The sequence below is a fragment of the Lolium perenne genome, chromosome 4 (genome assembly GCF_019359855.2).
Source record: "Lolium perenne isolate Kyuss_39 chromosome 4, Kyuss_2.0, whole genome shotgun sequence".
Taxonomy (NCBI): domain Eukaryota; kingdom Viridiplantae; phylum Streptophyta; class Magnoliopsida; order Poales; family Poaceae; genus Lolium; species Lolium perenne.
The window spans coordinates 239,375,258-239,385,974 of NC_067247.2; the positions used below are offsets into that span (position 1 = coordinate 239,375,258).

The 10,717-nt window shown below is 48.8% G+C and overlaps 2 protein-coding genes across 2 annotated transcripts; both read right to left on the bottom strand.

Moving 5' to 3' along the window:
- Positions 1–5,381: 5,381 nt before the first annotated feature.
- LOC127332503 (glutathione S-transferase 4-like) lies at positions 5,382–6,508 on the bottom strand. The gene is made up of 3 exons (XM_051358805.2): positions 6,278–6,508; positions 6,089–6,137; positions 5,382–6,002 (listed from the first exon to the last, which is right to left on the bottom strand). The coding sequence occupies exons 1-3, from the start codon at positions 6,425–6,427 to the stop codon at positions 5,533–5,535; spliced, it is 669 nt and encodes a 222-aa protein (XP_051214765.1). The 5' UTR covers positions 6,428–6,508; the 3' UTR covers positions 5,382–5,532.
- A 2,800-nt stretch (positions 6,509–9,308) lies between these two features.
- Positions 9,309–10,484, bottom strand: LOC127332502 (glutathione S-transferase 4). Its single transcript, XM_051358804.2, has 3 exons — positions 10,287–10,484; positions 10,047–10,095; positions 9,309–9,928 (listed from the first exon to the last, which is right to left on the bottom strand). Exons 1-3 carry the CDS (start codon positions 10,434–10,436, stop codon positions 9,459–9,461), a joined length of 669 nt encoding a protein of 222 aa, XP_051214764.1. The 5' UTR covers positions 10,437–10,484; the 3' UTR covers positions 9,309–9,458.
- Between the last annotated feature and the right edge of the window lie 233 nt (positions 10,485–10,717).

The window sequence follows — 10,717 nt, forward strand, 5'->3', positions numbered from 1 at the left end:
ATAGGTAGCTCCAAGATTATCACACCATAAGCATGGTCGTTGTGTAGGAGGGAGACCAAGTTCACGAAGCAATGCTTCAACCCAAATAAGTTCAACCGTGGCATTGGCCAGTGCTTTGTATTCAGCTTCAGTGCTAGAACGAGAGACAGTTTCTTGTTTACGAGCACTCCAGGATATCAAATTTGGTCCAAAGAATATAGCAAACCCGCCTGTTGAGCGTCTATCATCAAGACATCCAGCCCAGTCGGCATCGGAAAAGGCACTTAGAAGTGTAGATGAGGACTTCTGAAAAGTAATGCCAGTGTGTAGAGTACCTTGTATATAACGCAAGATTCTTTTCACGGCAGTCCAATGGACTGTAGTAGGAGCATGTAGATATTGACAGACTTTATTCACGGAGAAAGCCAAGTCAGGCCTAGTCAATGTTAAATACTGGAGAGCACCAACAATACTTCTGTAACGAGTGCTATCGTCGGGACCAAGAAGAGTACCGTCAGTCAATGATAATTTATCTGTGGTCGATAAAGGTGTAGGAGTGGGTGTACAACCAATCATATGAACACGAGCCAAGAGATCTGCAGCATATTTGGCTTGAGTCAACACAAGCCCTTCATCACGTCTAGTAACTTCAATACCCAAAAAGTAATGTAAGTCACCCAAATCCTTGATAGCAAAGTTGTCACTCAACTGGCGAAGGAGGACAGCGATAGCTTGGTCCGAGGAGCTTGCAACAATAATATCATCAACATAGATAAGAACAAATATGGTGATACCTGACTTGTTGTATAAGAATAATGATGTATCTGCCTTGGAAGGAATGAATCCAAACTCAGTTAACTTGATACTGAGACGAGAGTACCATGCTCGGGGGGCTTGTTTTAATCCGTAAAGAGCCTTATCAAGTTTGCAAATATGATGCGGAAAACGTGTATCTTCAAATCCAGGAGGTTGTTTCATGTACACTTCCTCTTCCAGAACGCCATGTAGAAACGCGTTCTTGACGTCTAGCTGACGAAGGCGCCAACCTTTGGACACAGAAATGGCCAAGACAAGACGAATAGTGGCGACTTTAACAACGGGACTGAATGTATCTTCATAATCAAGACCATACCGTTGTTTGAAGCCTTTGGCGACGAGTCGTGCTTTGTATCTGTCAATAGTACCGTCAGAACGTTTCTTTATACGATAGACCCATTTACAATCGATCAAATTTTTATGAGAGCTTGGAGGGACAAGATGCCATGTATGGTTTTTCATAAGAGCGTCATATTCTTCTTCCATAGCCTTCTTCCAACGCTTATCAGTAAGAGCCTCATTGAGAGTAGTTGGTTCTCCTGTAGATGTAAACATGCCATATCGCACGGTGCCATCTTTATAAATTTTTGGATGTCGAATACCTTTCTGGCGGCCCTTTCCCCTTGAATACCTTTCTGGCGGCGTGTACGCGGTTCGGGCGGAGGAGGCGGCGCAGGGATCAAAGCTGCAGAAGATCCGCTGGTGAGTGTGTCCGGTGATGCAGAAGAGCCAGCATCATTTGAGGAGGAAGGGGCGGGTGTAGACACTTCAGGCGAGCGGGCGCTGCGTGTGTCAATGTCACCTGGCGAAGCCGGTGCATGCATGCGAGGCGACCGAGGCGGACTGACTGGTTCTGCCGAGCGGTCGGCGAGTGGAGTTTCCACCGAATCTTGCACCGGATCCCGGCTAGATCGACCTGTATGGCTGGTTGTGCCGTGCATATTTTCAGAAGAAACAGCCTGGGACGCTGTGCTCATCATGGAGTAGTCATTGGTTGTAGTATCTTCAGCAGAATGTGTACCAGAATAGGTAATTTCAGTGGCATTGTGGCCGGCGTTTTGAGACGTTGCAGGGGCATCTTCAACAGTAACCTGGAGAGGATTAGTGATAGGTACAATAGACACATTGTCATTAATATGCGCACCCTCATTAGATGATATGGAGGAAGTATTGGAGGGTAACAAGAGAATTTCCGCACGAAGGCGAGCACCCGCATTAGGATGGAGTGATGCAAATGGAAAAATATTTTCATCAAAGACCACATCACGAGAAATATAGATGTGTCCGGTAGACACATCAAGACATTTAACCCCTTTGTGAAGGGGACTATATCCCAAAAAGACGCATTGTTTTGATCGAAACGCAAGCTTGCGTTGATTATAAGGACGAAGGTTGGGCCAACAGGCACACCCAAAAATGCGAAGAGAGTCATAGTTGGGCTTGAGATGAAGAAGTGTTTCTGCGGGAGTATCAAAGTTAAGCACCTTAGTAGGAAGCAAATTGATAAGAAAGGTGGCGGTGAGAAAAGCTTCGTCCCAAAACTTTAGGGGCATGGATGCATTTGCAAGCAAAGCAAGACCAACTTCAACAATATGACGGTGTTTGCGCTCAGCTGAACCATTTTGTTGGTGAGCATGCGGACATGATACATGATGTGTGATGCCTACTTTCTGGAAGAAACCATGGAGTTTTTCATATTCACCACCCCAATCAGTTTGCATGGTAATAATTTTGCGATTAAATTTGCGTTCAACAAGTTGTTGGAAATTAAGAAAAACTTGATAAACATCAGAACGCTTCTTAAGCAAGTATATCCATGTAAATTTACTATAGTCATCAATGAAGCTTACATAATATGCATGCTTGCCAACAGAAACCGGGGCCGGTCCCCATACATCGGAGAACACTTGTTCCAATGGAACAGTGGAAATACTAGTGGAGATGGGATATGGCAATTGATGGCTCTTTGCTTGTTGACAGGGATCACACACATAAGGATTTATTTCTGGCAAATAAGCAAGATTGTTTTTTCTAAGAACTTGTTGAACTATAAATGAAGATGGGTGCCCTAGACGACGATGCCATGTGGATGAAGAAGGCTTGACGGTGATAAAGGCATGCTTGGAGGATCCCGTGGAGCTAGGCACGAGAGGGTAGAGACCACCATGACAGGGACCTCTAAACATTATTTGTTGCGTGGCCTGGTCCTTGATCAAAAAGAAATATGGGTGAAATTCAACGAAGGGGTTATTGTCAAGGGCAATTTTATGTGCTGAAAGTAGACTTTTGGAAGAACTAGGAACATGTAAAATATTGCGAAGTTGAATGGAACTATGAGGGGTGTGCAATATTGAATGACCAATGTGTTTAATAGGCATACCTGTACCACTGGCATCGTGAACTGTATCACGCCCACGATAATTGTCATGAGTGTGAAGCTTGTTTAACTTGCCAGTGATGTGATCCGTAGCGCCAGTGTCCATATACCAATTGGTATCCACTCCATACGCAGCTCGTGGCTCATTGTTGTAGTCATTTTCAGGATTATCCGAGTATCGCCACCAACACTCATTTGCAGGGTGACCCTCCTTTTTGCAAATCTGACATAAAACTCCATCTTGATGCGGAGAGGGAACTCGACCACGGCCGCGGCCACGGCCCCCCTGGTTTGCACCGCGGCCTTGATTGCCACGGTACTGATGTCCGCGGTAGCCGCGATTATCATCACGATAGCCACGGTTATCATCACGGTAGCCCCTGTTGTCATCACGGTAGCCTCGGTTGTCATCACGATAGCCCCTGTTGTCATCACGGTAGCCTCGGTTGTCATCACGGTAGCCCCTGTTGTCATCACGGTAGCCTCGGTTGTCATCACGGTACCCACGAGTATCATCATGGTATCCCCGGTTGGGAGCATTGTAGTTTCCACGACGTTGCTGATCATCACTGCCACGATAGTTATCATTGTCACGGGGATAGTAGGGCGAGTGGGACATCCACGACCGCGAGAGGCGGCATTAGCAGAAGACTGAAACCCCGTAGAGCTTTGACCACTTTCAGACAACATTTGTTGACGCTGATCAAAGGCGCTGAGCTGCGAACACATGTCAGTCAAGGTAGTACTTGGAACAGCATTGATGGACGCCACAAGAGGGGTGTACTGATCATCGAGACCATTGAGGATATATTCTTTGAGTTCTTGATCATCCACTTTCCGCCCAGCAGAGGCAAGTTCAGTAGCAAAGGATTTCATCTTGGCAATGAATTTGGAGGCAGTCATGTCTAGTTTCTTGGTGTTGGACAGGGCACCCCGCAGCATAGTAATACGGGACATGGTTTGTGAAGAATACAGACTGGAAACAGTGGCCCAAACCTCATACGTATGATCAAGACCAACAACCTGTGCAAGGATGTCTGGGGAGAAGCCTTTGATCAAGTAGCTGAGGACAGCCTGATCACGAGCAAGCCACACAGCATAAGCAGGGTTGGGAACAGCGGGTTTCTGTTTGGCAGGATCAGCGTCTTCAAGATTTTGCAGGGGCGAGGCATCAGTACCATCCAGGAGCCCCATTGCCTGGGCGCCACGAATTGCAGGAAGTGCCTGCATCTTCCAAAACAGGAAATTGTCACGTGTGAGCTTTTCTGTAGGAGGCGCACCAAGGGCGGCGGTCATGGCCGTCGCAGCAGCGGCTGGTGAGGACGACATCGCGTCAACCGATCGTGATCGGGAGCGGAGAGAAAAGGACTGCAACCGATCGTGATCGGGAGCGGACAGGGGCAGTCTTCAACCGATCGTGATCGGGACGATGTGGAGAACGCCAATCGTAACTGGCAATGATGATAGAACGGGGCGACAGCAGATCTTGATCAGCAGCGCGAGAGGAACGTCGGAACCACGTCGATCTTGATCGACGAGAAAAAATTTCTGAGGAATCGGCCGATCGTGACGGCGGCGATTTAGGTTTTCCTTAGAGTTTTTTTTTCTTGCGCTAGACGTCGGAAAAGGCCAGCTCTGATACCATGTCAATATTGTGGGAACGGTGATTGGACTCTCACCGGATGCATGTTGATATATGTGGGAGAAAACCCCACGGTAGTTGTACAAGAGAAGAAGTATGTATACGTACTGGTATACTATACCATATCCGTGTACATACCATATTACATGTCTAACAGATGTAACAACTAAAGGGTGAATCGGAGTTAACAAAAATAATTGTGGATTAAGACATATTAAGCATAAGCAACAAGTGAAACACACCAATCTCATGATGCATGATGAAGCCTAAAACATATGATGACTTATGAAACTGAGTCATCAGTTGAGTCGTACACATTATGTTCCCCGTAACTTATCGATTAAGGACCATGAGAACAAACATCATACGACATACAGTTTCACAAATGAATCGACCATTTGGTGATACATATTACCTCTGTCCATAAAAGTATGTTGAAAGATTGTCTAAATTCGGATATATCTAAACACTTTTTAGTGTATAGATACATCTAAATTTGAACAAACGTTCAACATCCCCTTATGGACGGGAGAGGGTACAGTTAATGATGTTCAAGAACAAAAGAAATAACTTATGAATACACTTAGTAAATACCATTATCATATGATTACCTCTAGGGTATTATTTGCAACACCACAAAACAAATTTCTCCCCGTCACCATTTATTCCATAATGCACTCCGACAAACCAGAGCTGCACACATAAACATCATGCGTTGCTACGGTATGTTCCCACTTCCGAATCCAAAATCCGGAGGCATGCCGGCCATCACCTTCTTCACGGATGGCCTTGCCAGCAGCGCCTCCCACCAGGCCTTGACGTGCGGGTACACTTCGACCACCTCCGCGTACTTGGTCGCCATGAAGTACCGCATGAAGGAGAAGTGGCTGAGGTCCGCCAGGCTAACGAAATCCCCCGCCAGATACCGCGAGCTCGACAGCCTAGCTTCATAAACCTCGAGTGTTTTCTTCAGCTTCTCGATGCTTTCGTCGACGAGATCCTGGTCGCAGACCCTACCTACGAATGGGCCGGTGATGACGTTGAAGACGACAGGCCGTATTATAGGCTCGAGCTGGTGAGCTTCCACATCGACCCATACGTCCACCATGGCGGTTTCCTCCAGGTTGCCTGATCTTAGAAGCTCGGGCTTGTATTTGCGGAGAATATGCCTTGCGATTGCTCTGGATTCTGGAAAGAAAATGTAATTGAACCCTAATTAAAAACATAGCTAGTCGTACAACCGAAGGAAAAACTCAAAATTGATCATGGCTTACGATAAAGCGTCAGATCGTCATCCTCCAACACTGGGATCTCACCGAAGGGCTGTAGAATGATTGGGCGGAAATAGTGTTAGTTGACCCACACGCAGCTCACTCTGCTTCTTGCCTCCAGGAATGAGAAGATGGCACTAGTCTATCAATTGTCAAAGTGACATAAGTTAGCGGAATTTTGGAGAAGCATACATTTCTGGCGAGGTGCTCCGGCCGTCGGTGGTCGCCGCCGACCCTGCTCATCGGCACGAGTTCGTACTCGACGCCGGCCTCCTCCAGGCAGATGAGCACCCTCGCCATCCACGGAGACACAGCCCACCCGTACACCTTCATTGGCGCCATCTTTGTGAGTTGTGACTATCTGTGTTTGCAAGCGTTTATATAGTTCATCGAGTGTGTTTTGTTTGGTTTAGTGCTCACCTACTCCGGTGGACCAATTCAATTTTCTTAAGTAGCAGTTGGCAGTGGGTAATCCCTCTACTGGCATGAATTCCATGCATGCACATTAACTTTTCAGGCAACACAGGTCGTCACTGCTTGCGTGCTCCAAGCAGACGACATCCCTCCTGCCGTCCATGACCATAATAATCTATTACCGCGTTCCCTCTTGTGATTCGTAAGAAAATTTGATACATCTGTAAAGTTAATTCTATCAACGAGGACCACGATCAGATTTCCACGTCCTGCACATTTGTTTTGTACCAGAGCTTATGTGGGGACAATGTCCTAAAAAATTGAGTGAAACCTCCACCTTCAATCGATCCCGGTGAAACCGGTTCCAAAAAAGATCTCCAACTCCTCCTCCCGTCGCCTCCCGCAACCCTTGCCCAACACCCTCCTCCTCCCGCCGCCGCCGCCGCCGGTGGCGCCGCCGGGCAAAGCCCTCGTGGCATGGCGGCGGTGGGGGGGCCCTCTCCGGCTGCGCCGGGCAGCGACTCAGCCTGATTTTCATCTAGGTTCTCGGGAGACGTCGTCGTGATGGTGGAGGCGGCGTCGCATCGGAATAAGAGGGCTGGAGCTGGACCACCCTCTCGGCAAGGCCATATGTGGCGGCGCCGGCGAGCTGCTGGCCAGGTATCCTCCCAGATCTGTGGATCTAGGGAGGGTGGTCTCCCCGGGTGCGGTGGATCTTCGACCCCGCCACGGGGTTTATGGATTCTTTTTGGGAGTCGGAGGCGTGTTTTTGTTGTTGTCTTCCCCTTGGACGGTTGTGGTGGCGATGGAGAGGAAGAGGATGGCACCACCGTCCTCCTTTTTAGGGTCGTGTGTGCTCTTCTGGTGGTCTACGGCTGCAGCGTCTTGCAGCTCCCTCCGGCAGGCCTTGGTGGCGCGGGGTGGAGGCGGCTTGACGTGTCGACCCCTGAACCTGCCAGATGGTGGAGCGTTCTACTGGTGGCTTGGTTCTACTACTCAGGGATTTGCGTCTGGAGGTATTGTTGTCCCTTCCCCATCTCCTGCTTGCCCGATGGTCTAAAAAATATTATTAGCGCTCACCCTCCGTGGTGGGCACTCCTTCGGTGTTCAAAGCCCAGTGTGGCGACGGTGGCGGTGGTGATTCGATGGTCTTGAAAGATGCGATGCCTCTGGCTCTGGTCTCTGTATTTGTTTGGTGACGACAAGGACGATGGGCTTGATTGTGGTCTGGAAGTATGGTGTGAGGTTAGTCTTGCAAAAGTCTGGGATCATATTGTTTATTTCTATATTTTTGGAGTCGTTTGTAATCGGTTTCGCCAATAAATTCCATCAGTTATTATCTCAAAAAAAAAATCGATCCCGGTGAAACCACAATCCCTACCCTAATCTACTAGGCAGAGGTGGTGTATTAGAGATTAGAAAAAATACACTAAGCTTTAGGGGAAAGTACGGGGATTACACTAGAGTAATGCACCATACCGAACATGTATCGTTTTTTCAGCAAGCAAACGTAGTGCCCTCCCGGGCTGCTCGCGCGGGCGGTTCCAGAGGTTTCCCAACCTGAAGAAATAGCACCCCTAGATCGATCTCACCTAGCTGTTGCAACCGCTGGCGCTGGCGGTGGTGGCGTCGCCCTGCCGCTGAAGGTGAATGGAGAGGAAAGTGCAGCCCCAAGCCCGCTCTACATGTGGAGAGGAGGCATCATGGTGGTTAGTTGGGCGAGGAAGCGTAACCCATTTGGCATATGAGTTGTGATGATGCTGGGGCGGCAAGGTGTTGTGTGGCCAAGCCACCGCCGGCGGAGGTGGTCTACGGGCGCTTCCATGGAAACAGCGGGCGGGATGGCTCGATGTGGGCCTCACGGGTCCAATTCTGGTCTTGCGGGACCGATTTAGGCGGTGCAGGTTGTGGCTGTCACACGGAATAGGACAGTCCGACACTTCTTCAACGCAACCTGGCTGTGGGAAAAGTGGTGCCGCTGCCTAGCGTGGTGCATCTCAGGCTAGTTGGCCCGATCTAGGACTAAACGGACCATGGCTCCGGCATGTGATGACGGCACGGGAGACCTCGTCGCCGGCTGTGGTGGTGCTGCCGGATAGTACGGGGGTCTTCCTTCGTGCCCTACACTTCTTGAAGAACCCCCCTCCCCTGCCCCTGAAACCATATGGATAGGGATTTTATCGTCGGGCATTTGGAAACCATATTTTTCACCTCTTCCTCGGAGAAGTAGTCACCAAGGCTACTTAAATCCGGCTCCTCGAAGTTGAGCTCATCCCAGTTGAGGTCACGAGTCCTCCCATCCCCTCTTCCTATAACACCCTCAAAGTGTGCTTGAATCACATCCGCTTTTGCTTTACGATCGGTCACCCTTCCGTTCTTATACTTTAAACGGTGAATGTGGTTTTTTTCTTCAACGGGAATTTACCCTAAGGTGGATGATTTTTTTTTTTGGCATCCCATTTCCTTCAAGTTGGCAATCCGAGCGCATTGCTTGTTTTGGGACATCTCCACAACTACCAAACTAGTCACCTTTGTTTTAAGCCTAGCCCGAAGATCGTGCTCCTCGGGCCAGAGGTCCCTATTTTCTTTGGCAATATCAAATTGCAAGAAGATAAAGGGTTTAGCTCGGTGAAATGAGGCTACTTATGCATCTTCCAAAGATGCGGGATGCAGTCACTTCCTGGACGGTTAGTTTGAATCATATCAACTATGAGTCCGTACCGAATGGTAAGATGTTCTGACTTCTTTTTTCCAAATCTTATGTATCTAGACGCATTTGGGTGTGTGTTCGCTCCTTTCAGTCCATATGTAATCCACATTAAAATACTCCATTACATTTTATAATTCAGAACAAGTGGTATTCATGTCGGAACTATCGATTTGTTTGACAACAGAAGGACATTTTATTCCGGAATGCATTCCGAGAGACTGGAGCTGCACACATGACCATCTTGCCTTGTTACGGTATGTTCCCACTCCCGAATCCAAAATCCGGAGGCATGCCGGCCATCACCTTCTTCACGGATGGCCTTGCCAGCAGCGCCTCCCACCAGGCCTTGACGTGCGGGTACGCTTCGACCACTTCCGCATACTGGGTCGCCATGAAGTACCGCATGAAGGAGAAGTGGCTGAGGTCCGCCAGGCTCACGAAATCGCCCGCCAGATACTTCGAGCTCGACAGCCTCGCCTCGTACACCTCCAGCGTCTTCTTCAGCTTCTCGATGCTCTCGTCCACGAGATCCTGGTCGCAGTCGCTCCCCGTGAACGGCTTGATGATGACGTTGAAAACCACGGGCCGTATTATGGGCTCGAGCTGGTGGGCATCCACATCGACCCACACGTCCACCATCGCGGATTCCTCCAGGTTGCCTGATCTTAGAAGCTCGGGTTTGTATTTGCGGAGAATGTGCCTCGCGATGGCCCTGGATTCTGGAAAAAAAAGATATAGATTGTTAACAGAAAGAATCATTTGATTCATATATAGAACAGCTGCTCACACAACAGAGCTGCAACGGAACGAAAACACTCAAAATTGATGATGGCTTACGGTAAAGCGTCAGATCGCCATCCTCCAGCACTGGGATCTCACCGAAGGGCTGCAAAAAAAAGATTGGTTGGAAATGGTGTTAGTTGACCTTAGCCACGCGAAGTCGCAAACACAGCTCACTCTGTTTCTTCTTCCAGGAGTTCCTCAATTGATGAGAACAGAGCGCTAAGCAGATCCGGAGGGAAGCAGGACGAAATGGTCAAAGTGAGACAGAATTCTGAAGAAGCGCACAGTACATACGTTTCTGGCGAGGTGCTCCGGCTGCTGGTGGTCACCGCCGCTCCTACTCATCGGCACGAGCTCGTAATCGGCGCCAGCCTCCTCAAGGCAGACCAGAACCCTCGCCATCCACGGTGACACGGCCCACCCGTATAACTTCATCGGCGCCATCTTTGTGAGTTGTGACTGTCTGTGTTTGAAATAAAGTGTGCGTTTATATAGCTCATCGGGTGCTTATGGGTTAGTACTCCTGTAGTCCAATTGACTTATGGGTTTTAGTACTACTTGCGCTTGCATGGGTCCCCTGCATCGATCGTCACTGCTTGCGTGCGCCAAGCAGACCATGTCACTACTGCCGTCATGTTTTCCAAGTTGCAACCGCGAGCTGCCCTACAAAATCTCTAAGGCTGCCGAGTGTATTGGTTGACCGACTTCTAATGGAAAATTTGATA